Source organism: Aythya fuligula, chromosome 6 (genome assembly GCF_009819795.1).
Source record: "Aythya fuligula isolate bAytFul2 chromosome 6, bAytFul2.pri, whole genome shotgun sequence".
NCBI lineage: Eukaryota > Metazoa > Chordata > Aves > Anseriformes > Anatidae > Aythya > Aythya fuligula.
In genome coordinates, this window is record NC_045564.1 from 39,143,446 (window position 1) to 39,161,833 (window position 18,388).

General features: G+C 36.3%; 1 protein-coding gene across 2 annotated transcripts in view; it reads left to right on the forward strand.

Moving 5' to 3' along the window:
- PKP4 (plakophilin 4) overlaps positions 1-17,904 on the forward strand; it is an 88,435-nt gene extending 70,531 nt beyond the window's left edge. For both annotated transcript variants that reach the window (XM_032190638.1, XM_032190639.1), the window contains exons 12-22: positions 4,658-4,841; positions 6,311-6,428; positions 6,911-7,102; positions 7,245-7,418; positions 8,317-8,467; positions 10,575-10,770; positions 12,956-13,040; positions 13,142-13,259; positions 15,943-16,074; positions 16,901-16,974; positions 17,546-17,904. In XM_032190638.1, the coding sequence (XP_032046529.1) occupies positions 4,658-4,841; positions 6,311-6,428; positions 6,911-7,102; positions 7,245-7,418; positions 8,317-8,467; positions 10,575-10,770; positions 12,956-13,040; positions 13,142-13,259; positions 15,943-16,074; positions 16,901-16,974; positions 17,546-17,794 (1,673 nt within the window). In that variant the 3' untranslated portion in view covers positions 17,795-17,904. The remainder of the gene's footprint in view (positions 1-4,657; positions 4,842-6,310; positions 6,429-6,910; positions 7,103-7,244; positions 7,419-8,316; positions 8,468-10,574; positions 10,771-12,955; positions 13,041-13,141; positions 13,260-15,942; positions 16,075-16,900; positions 16,975-17,545) is intronic.
- The last annotated feature ends 484 nt before the right edge of the window (positions 17,905-18,388 follow it).

The window sequence follows — 18,388 nt, forward strand, 5'->3', positions numbered from 1 at the left end:
TTTCCTTCCTCCGTTAAGAATTACCCAATGCTGATCTCTTGAACTTCAGCCCAGTTTTCTCAGGTTTTCCTCACATCAAGAGAATGTCAAGCACAAATAGTGGCTTGTGATTTTTCTTCTGTGTTTTGTAGTATGTTCACAGACTAAGCAAGAAACACGAGGCCTGCTGAAGCAATCAGTTGAATTACAAACCAAAGTGTAACATGAGTAGCGGCAAAAGTCCCTCTCCTTCCAACCCCAGAGATGCTAGGGACAGTAGAGATCCGTTTAGGTAGGTAAGTAGACTTAGCACTCCTTTTGCTACACAGGATCATTTGTGAATGGGATGTTCACCAGTGTCCCAGAATAATGAAACTGGCAGCTAATAGCTGTTGAAAAATCAATCAAAACAGTTAAATATTTTTCCATGTACCTTCACAACAATGACAAATAAAAAGGCACTTTATTTAAATGACATACAGAATTTTACTGTAACACTAGAAGTATCTTATACCTTTCCTTAATACAACATTGTACCAGCTCCCACCACCATCTTTCTTGTGTTTGAATGGAAACTTCCCAAATTATAACTGCCTTTCCCTTCAGGGTTTGTTTCTAATAAGACCTAAATTTGGTCCAAAATCTCTTAAAAACAAACATCCTATAATAAGACTGTTCTCGTTACTAAAATGAAGATTAAAAGGCTATGTAAGACACATTTTTGGTTTGTAAAATAAATAGCTGAAAACTGCTCCCAAATTACCAAATGGAACATCCTGATGAGAGCTCTTGCCTGCAGATAATGAACATAGGGATAATAAATTATTAATGATCTGATCAATCTACCTCCTTAAGAGTTAGCTTCTGGGCAAGTTTTAACTTAGTTACTCAGTGGTGCTCTAGTGATTTGCTCTTTGATCAATCCCAGGATAATTCTCATGGAAAAGTTAATATTTGCAAGTCTAACAGTCTTCTGGATGGATGGAGTTTAGGAAGGTCCTTTACTTAGTCTTTTCCGTCTGTGCCAGTGCATACACATGAAGAAAAGATGATGTTGGAGGTTCCCTTCCAATTTCTTAGCAAGCACCTGAGTTGTACTGTTCCTCCGAAGGCAAAGCAGGGTGGATATGCCGTGTCCCTTATGAGTCTGCTGCAGCTGACTGCACTGGGCTCATGATCCCTGGATACGTAGCATATCATCTTCTGTTGCCTTGGTATTTCAAACAGTTCTCAGCTGTTCAGCGTTTTCACAATCTGTGTGTTAGCCAGTAAGGAAGGCAAGTGCCTTATACTTGGCAAGGCTGAGAGATTTACATCTTATTTGAATAACCATACGTTAAGGATGACTTGTAAGTAATAGTAATAATTAATTAATTAAGTAATAATTTTTAGAAAGTACTTACTTGTAAGTAAGTAATGACTTTTAAGTAAGGACACCTAGTGGGCCACTAAGATGATTAGAGGGCTAGAGTATCTCTCCTGTGCAGAAAGGTCGAGGAAACTGGGCTTGTTTAGCTTGGAGAAGAGAAGGCTTTGGGGAGACCTCATTGCAGCCTTCCAGTACTTGAAGGGAGCATACAAACAGGAGCGGGAATGCCTGTTTACATGTGTTGGTAGTGATAAGACAAGGGGGAATGGTTTTAAACTACGACGGGAGATTCAGGTTGGAAATTAGGAGGAAATTTTTCACTCAGAGGGTGGAGAGGCACTGGAATGGCTTGGACAGGGAGGTTGTGGATGCCCCATCCCTGGAGGCATTCAAGACCAGGCTTGATGCAGCTCTGGGCAGCCTGCTCTAGTGGTTGGCAACCCTGCCCAGAGCAGGGGGATTGAAACTAGATAATCTTTAAGGTCCTTTTCAACCCAGGCCATTCTATGATTAATGTTTTCAAAGCTCAGGCACGTAAAATCAAGTATGTTGTTTTCCCATATGCGTTAGGTAACTAACAGTAGTCTGAGACTCAAAGTAAACTTTTTATCTTACATAACTTTCTTTAAGAGCAAATGTTTGGGGGAAACCAAAACTGGGGCTAGTGAAGGGTTTATCTGAGATTTATTTTCTAGTTTGAATCAAGAACTGCATGAAGTATGGCCTCAAAAACTTAAAACTATAAGCCAGTGAAGCATTTAAGTTGTTCACTGTTAGTTATCAGTTACGTTCTTTAGTGAGGATATACAGTCACAGCTTTATGAAATGAAATTTGATGTGTATAGAAATCGCTTGCTTTATGTAAAGTTGAAACTGAAGGATAAGTAATAACTGAAGTAAATTTAAATAACCTAAGCCTATTTTGAGTGTGCAAATGTGATGCAGCACAAATGTTGATGAGGCTCACTCAAGAGACACAACAAAATTACTACAAAAAAAGAATCTTTCATAAAATACCACACAACAAATTCCAGCTCCTGGGGGAGCTGATCACAACAGATCCATTTCAAAGGCACATTCTGCTTTCCATTGAAGCAACAGCAGTCAAATAAATATGTTTTGGTTTTAGAAAAAGGCAGCTGGGAGGTTTTTGAAGATGCTTTGTATGATAAATGCTCACAAGAACCAATCTTAGCCTAACTGCCACAAAGTCTGGTCTAGGTAGGTTGAGTTGTTGAAGAAAGTTACGTTATGCAGGAACAGCGAAGTTAACTTCCACATTCTTCAGACGTTCAAGTTATCTTTGTATGTTGGCTAAACCACAAAGAGAGGAATCTCTAGGAATTATGTATTTTGACTGCCTATGTCACAACTAGATACTGAAAGACAGTCATAAATCTCCTCTGGAATATATCCACCCCCCTTACGTGTTTTTCTGAAGAGAAAAAGGCAGGCTGTTTTACAGAAATACTTTTCCTTCTTTTGTGTGGCTGTATTCAAAGCTTTTGCTGTTTTGCAGACGTTTGTTTTTATAAACTTTTATAATTTTTACTGTTTTGTCCCCCCATAATTTGTTTCAGAGGAAACTAAATGTTTGAGATCTAGTCAAACTGAAAATTAACCATATGGTTTATAGTAGCAATTGTAGTGGGCTATTGAGAAAATGCTATTTAATGTCTCTGCTGAGTGTACACAGCTATGCAACTTTACAATTAGAAAAATATTGCATGTGAGGAAAATACTGAGAGTTTTTCATGAAAGATATCACCTGTGCCTGGTGAGAATTTAGATGAATTTCAAGTTGTGTTTCATGATGACAATGAAGATTAGATTATTGGAAATGTATATGCATGTCAGATCTAATAATTTGTATCTGAACGTCTTACAGGAAGACTGTGTAAAAAGGTAGGAAACTATAGAATTCTGCCTGAGGGTAAAAGATTGATAGTATTCAATTCATTTGGTTAGTTGAATGTGTAACACTTGAGACCTCTTGCTATGGTTTTCAAGAAGAAACTTTCTGTAGGATTTTTATATTAGGCTTTGGAAGTTCAGTTCCACATTAAGTATCTAATAGCCCAGACGTACAATGCGAGAACGCAGTAATTCATTGCAGGTCAGCAAAACCATTTTCCCCCTTCCACTGTTCATTTTGCAGTCCTTTCTGGATACTATCTTTCCAGGTTCCTCCTAATATAGAATAATGTCATGTCACACACTTGGGACCTTGTCTTGAAACTTTACTGGCAACCACCCATCTGCCAGTATCTTCTCTACCATTTTCTGAGATTTTTTCCACAAGATCTTATGTTTGCAAGACAGTAATGAGCTTTCAGCCATGATGTCCATAGACTTGGTTTCTTCTCACTTCATTTTTGCTCTTGTATTCCTATGAATACCTTTAAATCATTATTTCTGCATAGGAATCTGAAGAGATTTCAGTCCTAAATGCTCTCTCTTAAGAATATTGCCAAATCTCTCCTATATTGCTTTTTAACTTCAATCTCCCTGTTTCTTATAAATGAGGATAATAATTTTTCTTCTCCCTCCCAAACCTCATTCTTAAAGGCTTATTGAAGACTCACCCTTTGGAAATCAGATGTTCATGCCTTTTTTACACAAACTTGTAGTGATTTGGCATTTTGCCTGGCCAACTACAAAAAGACAAATTTCTCTTCCCATTGCAGATAGTCAGTATAGGAATCCTCTTTAGATAACTAAGAAAGATACTAGCATTAGAAAGAGAAGCTCAAGGCACATATGTTTCAGGAAAACGGAAAGGTGTTTTGCAAGTGAAATGAGTTTGTATGCTTGTAGGGAATATTCCTCTAGATTTCTGTAGTGCATTGAGGACTTACTCTGCTCCTGACAGGAGAGGATGAGCTGTACCTAAGGAAAGGAAGGAAGAAGGGAACATCTGTCAATCAGTGGATGTTTCTGTTGAGTATTTTTCCTTAAGAAAAAGGAGAGTATCTATTCATTAATATGCATGTTTTCCTTCTCAGTATAGTGGGAGACTTGAAGAGTTTACACGCTTGCCAGACAGACAGAGTAAAGGTTACTGAATACGTAATAACCTGCATATGAGGACATTTTATTTCAGACTGTGAAGTGAGTCTTAATGGCAGCTTTGTTGACCACTTACTGACTGTTACTGTTAGAATAACATTAAAATTGCATTGCAGACTAAATGCATAGGTAAATAATCTTTCTCCTGTTAAAAGCAAAGTCTTTTAAGTTGTTAATGTTGCTTTATATTTGTTTACCAAGTCTTTTCTAACTTGACAACAATGGAAATCTTTTCTTAAGGGGTTCTCTGGAACTTGTCTTCATGTGATGCAGTAAAGATGACAATCATTAGAGATGCTTTGTCAACACTAACAAACACTGTGATAGTGCCACATTCTGGATGGAACAGTTCTTCGTTTGATGATGATCATAAAATTAAATTTCAGACTTCCCTAGTTCTACGCAATACTACAGGATGCCTGAGGTAATTTGCTGTTATAGAAGAGTATTGCTCTTTTTATGGAGTAATTGTGTTATCCAACAGGTCATTTTATATTTTAAATTTTAAGACAAACTAGCTGTTGTGTTCTATAAATTCAATTTAGTTCTATCATTCAGGCAACTGTCATATATGTATTTTCTCTGTTAGAATATGAAAAGTACAAAGTTAGTCACTGAAAGATGTTAATTATAATGGCTAGTAGTCAAATTTTTGGCAGTTTTCTATATACATTGCAAACAATCATGGCACTTTTCCCCCATTACTGCAATTTTTGCATTATGTGTACACCTCATTAATTTTATTCAGGAAAAACAGTGTGAATTTGGCGATTTTTTAATACTGTATACATCTAAAAATAGTATATGTATATGTACAAGTAAAGAAATGTTCAACTAATCCCTTTGTGGATTTCTTAAACAGCAATAAGACTAATAAAATATGAAACTAAAACATCTGAAAAGAGAATTGAAAGACCAACAGTAGTATATGAGCTGTTCCTGTTTGTTTGTAGGTTTGCTTATTATTTCAATATATTACATTTCAAACTGTCTTCTATTAAGCAGCATATTAAAGCCATTGTGTTTAAGTAGAAGCACAAAAATTGTTTTTATTTGCTGGTAACCATTCTATATTCCTGAATATTTTTATAAGTTACTTTTTTTATTTGTTGGGTTATTTTTCAAGACCACAAGTTTCACACTGCTTTTGAACATACAGTGATAGTATGATGTCTAGAGGATACAATACCAGCACAATGTCTGGAGAATACACACCTCCACAGACAGGCACTGTGACTTTTTTTTTTTATTATTTTTTATTAGCAATAGTACTAGTTTCAGCGTGCATTTAATCACTATATAAAGTTCAGGTTTTGCAATGTGGTTGCTTTGCAGGCAAATAATTGTCAGCAAATACTTTTGTTACTTATTCTAAAGCACACTTTTCCTTCCCCTATACCTTACTTTATGCTTCTGTCTATATATCAGTATTACAAATGTTAAATGACACTGCATCCATGGAACAGCAGATCAGTGAATGGATCCAATTTTAAGAAGTAGTAGCAAAGGGTATTTTTAACAAAAACAAGCTCAACCACCTATACCAGAGCATACAAGCCACAAGTTTGTGTTAGTACGACAGAGAGGGCTTGGAATGGAAAAGTCTGTGAGAAAGGGCTTCTACTCGTGGCTTGTTTTGTCAACGAGTCAATTCTGTCTTGAAATTACAGGTTTGAATCATTTTCATTTTTTATAAACATTCAGGTGGGGTGGGTTGCTGCACCAACTAGAGAAGTTAAAAGCAAGCATATATTTATTATTATTTTATTTAAAAAAAAAACAAAAACAAAAAAAAAAAAAACAACGCAAGCTTCTGCAAAGTATCTGGTAAAATTATTGCACGTATGTCTATCTGTGAATACACTGTGTTCATTTGTCATTTCAACCCTTTAGGAATCTAAGTTCTGCAGGTGAAGAAGCCCGGAAACAGATGAGGTCATGCGAAGGGCTGGTTGATTCACTGCTGTATGTGATCCACACATGTGTGAACACATCAGACTATGACAGCAAGGTGTGTGCATGTTTCATCTAAGTGATTTTTTGTGCTGAGCCGTATGTCTGATTTGATCTTTTGAGGTTTTTGTACTATAATTCCTCACTGTGATGTGTTTCAGACAGTCTTCTCTCCCAACCCTAATTTAATGATGCACAATCAAATTTTGTTGCATAATGCGGTTTAATTTGTTCTGTACTTTTCATTTTTGTCAGTGTTGACGTATTCATTCTTTAATAATAAGCTCTTGTGCTTTGTATTTTCAGGATACTTAAAATAAACCACCAGAGTAGAGATGACTGTTAGAGTTTTCACTTTCGAGAATATCAGGAGATAGATTGCAGTTTTCCCAAAGAAGCAGATGTAGCAATGCCCAAGGCCCAGAATTAGAATTTGGTGCTTGTGTTTCAAATGCCTTTTCACCTGTACTTAATTTAGTTTGCTTTATCACTATTTCAGAAAGCAACAGGTTACTTAACATCTTTATGGTTTGGTTTCAGACAGTGGAAAACTGTGTGTGTACCTTGAGAAACCTTTCTTACCGTTTGGAACTGGAGGTGCCTCAGGCACGTCTGCTAGGTATCAATGAATTGGATGACTTGTTAGGAAAAGAATCACCTAGCAAAGATTCAGAGCCAAGTTGCTGGGGAAAAAAAAAGAAGAAGAAAAAAAAAACTTCACAGGAGGATCAGGTATACCTTTTTCTTCGTATTACAAATACATCACCTACTTAGCTAATGCTGGGGGAAAGTACAGAGTTTGAAGAAAAACTACCGTAAGTTGAATGAAAATATAGAGGTTTCCTGTACTTACAAATTTATGTTCACTTCTCAGTGGGATGGAGTTGGCCCTATACCAGGATTTTCCAAGTCTCCTAAAGGGGTAGAAATGCTATGGCACCCATCTGTGGTAAAACCATACCTAACGCTTCTAGCAGAAAGCTCCAATCCAGCTACTCTTGAGGGCTCTGCAGGATCTCTCCAGAATCTTTCTGCAGGCAATTGGAAGGTATCTGAATTCCTACTCTTCCTCCTATAGTTAAATTTTTGCTGTTCTGTTTCAGTAAGGTATTGGAATGGGTTTAGGGAGAACCAGGTAATTTTCTAATACATGCATATCAGTGTTTCCGTCTGGTGTCTGTCATTCCTGCTTATGCGCTATGGAAGTCTAATTTCCACAGTGAAAAGCAATGCCAAAGATGGTAGGCAGGAAGAGCAATCTGGAAACTGGCCTTGAAATTGGTACCACTTATTTAAAATAAACAGAAGAATCTTTATTCTGGTACATGTTAGAGCCAAAAAAAAATCTTAACTGCTGTGAGTTCTGGTGGGAAGGTACTGTCAAAATAAGACCAGTGCCAAATAAATATGTATACTATACAGTAATAACACTTCACAAGATCAGGACTATGGTACTCTATATTAATTGGTTCTGAGAATAAATGAGTTTATCTGTTTTATTTCCATACATTCTTGCTTATGACCTTTGCGTACATAACATTAATAGTGTTCTCATGTAGTGCTATTGTATTTGTCACAGAGATTAAAAAAAATGTTAATTGGTTTCTTTGCTGTAGATAAACAGCTGATACTTTTTCATTTTATGCCTGCTTTAAAGTTGGTCCTAAAAAAAAATATACTGTTCCCTCTTTAATAATTTGTCATCTATTAAGTTATTTTATCTGTTAGGTCCCTTTCTTTAAACATTGCTCCATACCAGGAATGAGTGAAAAAAATAGCAGAGAAGCAACACTTTTTACTAATAAAAAGATACGCATTTAACATATCTTTCAATTGTTTTTAATTGGAAGATTTTCCCTAAAATACTTAAGAATTACAACCTAATAAGAGATCATTTTAATTAGAATGTTCTACTAGATATGAGAGTAACTGGAGTTCGATTACAGTTTGCAGCATACATTCGAGCCGCTGTAAGAAAAGAAAAAGGTCTGCCAATCCTTGTGGAACTGCTGAGAATGGATAACGATAGAGTTGTTTCATCTGTGGCAACTGCCTTAAGGAACATGGCATTAGATGTTCGTAATAAGGAACTTATTGGTAAGTACAGAACTGTACTGAATAAAGCACGGTTACCAATACGTCAGACCTTTATTGAAAGAATACTAGGATGAGGTTCTACCAATAGAAATAGCATATTACGTCGTGTTACTTGTCTCACAGAAATAAATCTTTTTGATAACAGTAGCTTTTCAGAGTAGCATTGTCATTTCAGTTTGTCTTTAGCCATCTTGCATGGCGATCTCTTTACAACAGATTGAAGTCACCTCAGCCAAACTAAACTGGACAGGAAACTGGCAGTACAAAGTCTGACTGGAAACAGAACTGTACTTCCTTGGAGCGAAATAGTAACTTTCTCAGAGGACTTCAAGGTCCCTTACATATTCTGAGAGAATAGGACAGCCCCACTGTCGTCACATCAGTAAATACTTAATTAAACAGTATTGGATAGGGGGAGAGGGGGGAAAATTCCTCTCCTAGTGAAGTATTTCTACCAAATCACAGGTATAGAGCAGTATATATGTGCCCATGCTGAATTAAGAAATCAACAAGGGTGGTTCCTAGAAAAACTTAGTTTCCTATTAGTCAGCTTTAGTACTTAATATTTTGAGCACTCATCTATGCCTTTCTCATTTAAAAAAAAAAAAAAAAAAAAAGCAAACATTTTTCCTGCCTTGGTTGGGAATCTGTCTATTGTGGCAAGTGTTGAACATACCTCACTCTCAGCTTCAGACTGCTATACCCTAAGCTAACCCTACTAACATGTGTCAAGGTATAAAGATGTTTGATATCTGTTACAGAAGAATTTTCTATGTTTTAGGCTACCAGGGTAAGTACATAAGAGCTATTTATACAGATAAGAGCGAGTTACTCTCAAAAAGATGGTAAAACTTTTTCAGCTGCATTTATACATTTCTGGAGCTTCACCATCTAGGATGTTCAGGATATGTTTTCTTGCAGAGTAGGTATTACATCTATTAAAAAATTGGTGAAAAAAAAAATCAGGTCTGTTGTTGTATCAGCCATATAGAGGTAATAATCAGGTGATATACTCTTTTCAGGACTTTCTTCCCCTTCTGGCAGAACTTTTCAGTTCAAGAGCCACCTGTTTTCTCTCCCTGTTAAAGCTTTACCTATCAAAGAATTAATGGCTTTCCACGTGTAAAATATTTTGAGACATGTATCATAAGTTACCCCATGCTGTTACCCTATTTTTTGCAAATTTATCACCATTGGTAGGTGCAGGACTAATGGGTTTACATGGTCTAAACTCTGGGGGACAAAAACGTTATTTAAAAAAGTGGATACTGCAACAAGTAACAATATAAATTAGTATATGCAAATGTGTGTTTGTGAGCTTGCCGAAAGATTGGCTGTGACAGAATACTACTGTATACAACGTAGTTGGTGCTAGTATTCCAATGTGTTTGAAATTGAATCGCTTTTGTTTGTGGAATTTGTTAATTTCTTTGCGTTTTTTTTTTACTCAGGCATGTTATGCAAATAGATAGCTAATAGCTTTGAGTAAAGCTTATCCATTGAGCACTATTATGTACAAATACATGTCTTCAATAAAGTAATTTATTGAATTAATAATCATTTAATTATCAACATAGCCTAAATAAGAAAAATATTTACCTTAGCTTTAGTTAATTTCCTTTGTTTGCAGTTTGATTATTCCTGTGCATCAGTCAGTAATTGAAATTGAAAGAGTTGAGATCTGATCTCTTGGAAGTAACAAATAATGTCTGAAAGGAAAGCTTCCAATTGCTGTAAGGATTTCATTAACCCTCCCACAAATGAAGTTTAGGCATAAACACCACTCCTTGAATCATAAAAATAATGTAATGTTTTCTTTGAATGATTCTGCTTTCTCCAAATAATCACTGTTTGCAAGCGCTCCTGTTTTAATAAAAATGCAGCTTGCTTCTCATGTTTTAAGCCAGAAGGGAGAAAAAAAAATCAAAAATTGATCTTTAGTCTCACTTGACCATGTAACGTGCAGATTCTTGGAACTTTTCTCTGGTTTTGATCCTATGTTCCATTTTATTTCTTTAAGGTGCAATTTATTAATGAGTCCTAGAATTTTAACTCTTAAATACCAAAATGTGTTTTCTTACTTGATTCTGTTGATGGTTTTTTATAGGTAAATATGCTATGCGAGATCTGGTGAATCGGCTTCCAGGAGGCAATGGTCCAAGCATATTGTCTGATGAGACTGTGGCAGCTATCTGCTGTGCTTTGCATGAGGTCACTAGTAAAAACATGGAAAATGCCAAAGCCCTTGCTGATACTGGAGGAATAGAAAAGCTGGTGAACATAACAAAAGGAAGAGGTGACAGGCAAGTAGGCAACAAACTTCATACCTAAATGCTTTCTCTATTCCATTTCAAATGTTTAAGAACACAGGAAATGGTTTGGGTTTGTTTGTTTTGTCTTTTTTAACTCACAAAAAAAAGGGGGAGAGATCTGGTTTTGCAGTCCTGATCTGAGTAGCTATCAGAGTCTGAAGCACACTGGGACAGGAGAGGCAGTTGGTATGGTATCTACCATTCTTTTACAGTCTATTCTTTAAAGCTGTTGGAGGCTTTTATAGTTGCAGACAGTAATCATGTTAATGGGGACTGTTCAGGTAGAATGGTATTAAAAAACTTTTCTTCTTTTAAACATCCACATCATTCGTGGAATATTTAGAGCTTTTCATAGTCAGAATATTTTGACACCTTTGTCAGGATGCATCACAGTAACTCCTAATTATATGTAGGTTGTGAGGAAAGCTTGCCCTACCAAGCAGTTTCCCTAGCCAGTGGGATTTTCTGGAATAGGATTGCAGGGCAAGTGTTGTTTGGTCAGATCTGGCTCTCTGCAGACTGATTCAGGTATAGCTGTGTCATGGAGCCTGGTGTGCTTGGAGTTTTGTTAGCTGAGCTCAGCACAGGGCATTATCATACATTGTGTTTATGTAATGATACTAAAAACTTTCAGAACTGGATAGCTGAGGATGAAGGAACAGGAGTACAAATGGCTCCTGAGTTGTGCACCATCAGCACAGCACAGTTAGTGCAGCCTCAGGGCACCCCATCTGGCTCTGACCAGCATCTCTGCTTTGAATTCCTTGGCATATCTGATGGAATTCAGATTAGCAGGACTCTTGTGTAAACCAAAATATCTCAGATCTCCGTTTTTTTTGGATAGAAGAAAAATGATTATGTGTTCAGCCCTGTGTACTATTCCCAGTGTTGCTCAGATGGTAAGGAGGAGGAAAGGATCTCCAGCTATGGAGAAGTTGGTCTGTGTGAATTAAATGTACTGCATTTTTAACAAAATCTGCCTCAAAAAGAGAGTGTGGACTATATTTTCAGTATCCATGATTTATGATGCTTCATGTTTTCAAAGCACAGACTCAACTGCAGCTGTGACTGCAGTGGTCCTTTACATGACTGTTGTGGAGGTGACGTGTAAAGTAGCACTTACAACTCTAAGGGAACAGGATACGCTGAACAAATTTAAAACACGGGGAGAACAGCCTCAGGTTGTACCAGGGGAGGTTTAGATTAGATGTCAGGAAGAATTTCTTCACAGAAGGGATGGTTAGGCATTGGGACAGGCTGCCCAGGGAAGTGGTGGAGTTGCCATTTCCCGGAGGTATTTAAGAAAGGTGTGGATGTTTAGTGGTGGACTTGGTAATGTTAGGTGACGGTTGGACTTGATCTTATGGGTCTCTTCCAAACTAAATGATTCTATGAAAATTTTTCAAACAGAAGTGTCTACTCATTGACTGACACTATAAACTGCAGTTCTGTCCAGCATTTTTCTTTCAGGCTTTTATTTCAAAAAGTGTATTTGGATGAATCTTCGCACTGATGGAAAAAGGCGTATGTTTAATGTAGGTGTCATGCTGTGGCATTTAATTTCAAATCACTTCTTCAGTACTACTACCATTTCTCTTTAAAAAGATGATGTGATTTTATTTTTAATAATAGCTGGAGCAGTTTCCCTAGCTGTGCTCTTGAGAATGGAAAGGTGTTTCCCTGACCAATAAATGTTTTCAGTAGTGCAACACAGAACGAGAAAACAAGTCTCAGTATGAGGTTGTCTGGACACTTTCAATACTAGCTCCCTTTACTTCGTTGTTATCCTACAGCTACGAACCTTGTGTAAAGATTTCAAGTATACCGTCTCTGTTTTTATGAAATATACTAAACAATGTTTCTTATCATGATTTTTTATTTTTGTAGACGATGACAATCTGTATTTCTCATGTGGGTGACCCAAAGAAAGAATTTCTGGGCCAGAGCGGGAAATAATTGTCATGCTTTATCTGTCTCTGCACCAGCCTGCTTGTTTAGACTGCTGACACAGCTGTGCTCACACTGTTGTAATGCAGGCATGCATTACTGAAACCTGAAGAGATGACCTGACTTGCTTCACAGCTGCAGGGTTTAGACTGTTCCCTAGCTCACAAATATTATTTTGTTGAAGTGGAGTTTCTGCTTTCTACTAATGTAATATTCCTTATTTCCTTAGATCCTCACTGAAAGTTGTCAAGGCAGCTGCCCAGGTACTGAATACGTTATGGCAATACCGAGATCTCCGTAGCATTTATAAAAAGGTAGATTACAAAAGTAGCCTCCACTGGAAAACAGTTCTACAAAAACTGTTAATTTAATGCAAAGCAATTTATTTTGTTCTCTTCTTTTTACCACTCCACAGGATGGATGGAATCAGAGTCATTTTATTACACCAGTATCAACACTAGAGCGAGAGAGATTCAAATCGCATCCTTCTTTATCAACAACAAATCAGCAGATGTCACCTGTCATACAGTCAGGTCAGTCAAGACACGAAAAGAGATTTGCCAAAGGGGTACCTTGTGTCTCATTTTCAAACTCAAATAGCCTTTCAGTTTATTTGTCATCCTGTCTAAAACATGGGGGCCATGCTGTGTCTCCTCTGTATTTAAACATATAAACAAGACTGCACAAGAATTTCATGTTCTCTGAATGTTACCTTAGCTGATATTACTGTCAGGTTCCATATTCCACAGAGTTTGTGAGGTGTCTCTACAACAGCATTTTAGTTTGGATAAGAAGCACTTCGCAGCCAATCTCCCCATTTACTCCTTAATGCCATTCAAAGTGCAAACAGTCTCAGAATGTGTGAATTGTGTTCCTTTTGGAAGAAACTAAATTGGATGGTGTGCTTCCAGAGCAACGATGTACTCTGTCTGATGACAGACATCCAGTCTGTGGGACAAGATTAGATTTAGTCTTAAGTAAAATCCTCAGAGTGTACAGTGTAGACATCTTGATTTTGTCACCTTTGCCCTCTACAAAGCCACTCCTTTTGTGTTGTATAACATGGCAGGGTAGGTGTAGCCTCACAGAACATGCATACGTAAAAGCATGTAAAGAAAATACATCAGCAAGGAACCTATTTTTGTTCCCTGTAATGTTCCATTAGGATGAGCAAGACAAATAAAAAAATATCTTTTCTGACTGCTTCTCATTTATTGCAGTAATCTCCCCTTTGTTCCTTTAACATTTCCAGGAGTAGGATTTAGATGTTGGACAGGGTTGATGTACAAGGCTTCAAGTAGGTTTTGTATACTCTTCATTTAGCATTTGTTATCCAATTTACCTTTCTATTTTTGTGTGAATAGATCTCTCTTAATACTGAGAAATACATATTTACCATGACTGCTAAAATAACAGATCAGCTCCTATAATACACTTGTTTAATTACTACTTTTTATAAAAGGAACAGTCCTCACATGCTACTTCATGACATGAGTGAATGAAAAATAGACTCAGACAGGAATTTATTTTGCTATAAGCAGTACACCTACAGTGACTAAGGGAAAGAAAATGTCTTTCATGCGCATAGTTCCCCTCAACCACCAATATGCAGGACTTTCTTTGTCTAATATCATACAACAGCAGACTACTGATAACAGTTCCAGGGGATTTTGTAATTCTGATCTTACCATGTTCCTCATTCAGTTTTCTCCCAGCCTTTTGGGATTCTAATAAATTGTCCTAAACAAAGACCCCCTTGTCATTCTTGAACAATGTGATACCAAAGGCAGTTTTCACCTTTACACCTGGTCACCAAGTTGCATGTACTGCCATCAAAATAGCATCTTGAACTGGAGGACTGTTTAAGCTCTATATCTACAGACAGAGCCAAAATATCTTCTCAAACTAAGCAATGACAATGAAGCAAATATTGCTTCAGTAAAATCTAGACAGTTCCCTCAGCCTATGTGTAAAAGGGTATTCCAAATCCTCATCTCAGAGTTTTCTCCCCCTAAGATATGCTAACAGAATGACTTTGCTGCTCCAGTTTTGTGAACTACAAGTAGGAAATAAGAGGGGAAGTTCTAACGTAATATTCAGAGGCTGTTACACGTCAAAGAGAACTTATTTTTTTTGTTTTGTTTTTTTTTAAATCCTAATAGGAAGTGCCTGTTTTTCTGTTCCAGAGTATGAACAAGCGTAAATTATTATGGTGGAAGTCTGGTGCACAGAACATATACACAAAGAGCACTGTGGCAGTAGCCTTGCAGATTACAGTGTACACAGTAGATGCATGGTAGAACAGTTCCACTTGGTCTGTAGCCATTGTTCTTTGTTACAGTCACTTGATTGTACACATCCTATTATTAATGCACACGCTATATTGAACAGTTTCAGAATTTTAATAACGCCTCAAAAATTAACCTTTACAGCTATGAATACGCTAGGAAAAATATCAGCAATTAAACTATCCATAATAGCACAAAACTGTGAGATATGATCTAACGGGCATGGCTAGTGGAAGAAGATAATGTTTTGAAGCAAAATTTCTAGAATTTGTTTTTAAGTACGTAAGTCAACAAACCAGTTGTCTGTGAAAGAGAAAAGATTTAGCAGAACAAACTGTTTACAACTGAAGTAGAGATTCAACTGTTCACTGTAATACCACAAAGTAATCTGTTGTTGTCAGCCAACTGGAGCTGACCAAATGGCCAAGGTTCACTTCTGCATGCTAATGTAAGAGCAATAACACAAGTCTGTGTGTGGATTGGTTCAGCCAGGCAAGTTTTCTGTTCCTGTCTCAGGTGATATGGTGGACTTGGAGATTTTATTTAAGTACAAGATACGTAAGATCATAAACTTTAGCAAACAAATGAACAATTACATTTGTATTTGAGTAGCTGTGCTAAAGAAAATGTCATATGCAAAATGAAATGGGTAAAGTTTCTTATTTTAGTTGTAAGCATTATGGAGTAATGACTCACTGTAATACAAAGTTTAATGATAATTTAATGGTATGTCATTGATTGCTTTCATAATTGGTGTTCTCCATACAGGAAAAGCTATGTAACTAGTTTTAGTTTCGTCCTTTACACACAAGTTTACTCATTTCATTTGCTAATCCTTGGGAAAGGAAGGGATGAGGAGAGAAGAGAGAAGGTTAGGTCTGAGAAAGGATTTTATTGCACATAATGGTAATCTTTATTTTTTCATCAGTTGGCAGCACATCTTCATCACCGGCTTTATTAGGAATTAGAGAACCCCGCTCTGAATATGATAGAACACAACCTTCTATGCAGTATTATAATAACCAAGGCGACGTCATTGCACATAAAGACATATATACTGGTAAGATACTTGTTAGGTGAACTCTTACCTCAGGGTGTTCAAGGAAAGGTTGGACGTGGTGATTAGGGGCATGGTTTAGTGGGTGACATTGGTAGTAGTGTGATAGTTGGACCAGATGATCTTGAAGGGCTTTTCCAACCTTAATGATTCTATGATTCTCTTCCTTATATAAGGAGTTTATACAGCCATAATATGGACAGTTGCATTAGCAGGCCTGTTACTACTAAATGTTGTTTTCTATTTTTATTCATTTATATTCACTGCAGGAAGAACAGAAGAGGTTTTTCATCTCGCTGCTATTTTCTTTAAAATTGTACACATTACCAGAATAAGAGGAGATCCAGTTTATACACTGGGAGATGAGGTGTTTGGAAATCTCATTTTAGTTTAAAAATCTATTACAGAAAATTGTTTTATTATGCACATTATATTATTATAACCATACATCATATATATGTGTGTGTGTAATGTTATTGTATTATAAAACTATACCAAGAGTTCATATTTTCCCTGATTTTACTTTTCTCTTCTTACTATTTGATACAAGTCGCAAAATAAGAGATGACAGTAAATAGGGAGAAAGAAATTTTTTGTATTAAAATTAGTCTGGTAAGTAAAAACAGCAGCACAAAAAATTCCTCAGTTTTAATTTAGCTACTACTGAGAAATAAAATTCACTTGCATTTTATTGTTATATTATTAATAGACTCTAAAATCTGAAGACTTGATTGTTTGGGTGCTATATATTTTTTTTCTAGGTAATATAAGAGTAAATAGACAAAAGAATAAAGGTTGAAGTTGATGCCATTAAACTATTTTCTCACAGGTTCCAGCAAACCTTCACCAATTTACATCAGTTCCTACTCCTCACCAGCAAGAGAACAAAATAGACGGCTACAGGTAACTGAAATTTTATTTTGAAATGATACTGATAAAAAGACTCAGACTATGGTGTTTTAATGGAACTTAAAAGAGTTTATTTCATAATATCAGAGTGTTTTGGGTAGAGTGTATCTACACCATTTTAAATTTATTATTCGGCATTACCATACTTAAAAGTACATAAGCTATTGCCAGTTTATTATTTTGCTTTCTTTTTATAGTCACATATTTTAGTGACTGACCATATTTTGTTACGGTTGGATCTGAGACCACTTTTCTGACTTGACAGGTGTTTTTGGTAGCTATGGTCAGGTTCTGTATATTTTATGGATGTTCTAAAAATACTGCTTTTGGAGAGCTACTAGATTCCTAGTGAGTGCAGGAGGACTTAGAAGTTTTTCCTGCATTAGATTCATTTAAACCTTAGCTACATTTCACGGAGGCTTGAAACCTTTGTTATTGTCATCATTGGTAGAGCTACACTAAACTTTAGGGAAAGGTTGTATATAATGCATGAAATGTTTGAAAACAAATATTTTCTCTGTTAATTAAATTTTGAAAAAATATTTTTCTTCCACTTTGTTAACAGCATCAGCAGTTGTATTACAGTCAAGAAGATACCAACAGAAAAAACTATGATGCATACAGGTTATATTTGCAGTCCCCACATAGCTATGAAGACCCATACTTCGATGATCGAGTTCACTTTCCTGCTGCTTCAGATTATACAACACAATATGGACTGAAATCAACCACAAATTATGTAGACTTTTATTCCACCAGACGATCTTCTTATAGAGCAGAACAGTACCCAGGTTCACCTGATTCCTGGGTGTAGCATCAAAGGAAGAAAGTGTATTTCTCATCTTGCTTGAGAAGAAATGGAATTGCCTCATTTGTTGCTTTGGTAATGAAATGTGAAAGTGAAATAAAAGAAGGAACAAGGAAGTGTTTTGGTTTTGGAGATTTTTTGTTTTGTTTTGTTTTTTTGTTTTGTTTTTTTTTGAGTGATGAATTGTCAGGAAGAAAAACTGGAAGGGATGGATTTTTTGCTCTGTTTAGATGTTAGGTATAATTACTTGTAGTTCCTGTAGTCTGGTGAGGGTGTGGGCGATGTGATGAAAGGTTTGAGAATTGAGTAAAATGAATTTGGAAAGTGCGTAGGTCAGAGCAAATTAAAGCTGATTTTTTTTTTATGTGAATAAAAGTCTTGTTCTGATAGTTTGTACAGAAAAAATAAAACGGATGCCCTTGTTTTATTGCTATTACTAAATGTCAAGATTGTACGCTATTACGTTGTGTAAATTTCTTTCATTGGTGTAAATATGAAAATGCCATGTTGGTTCAAAGTGCCATCCATTTGTAATGCAGTGTGTCATTTTAAAAGGAATTTGAAACATCATGCACAAAAAAAAAATCCAAGAAAATGTTA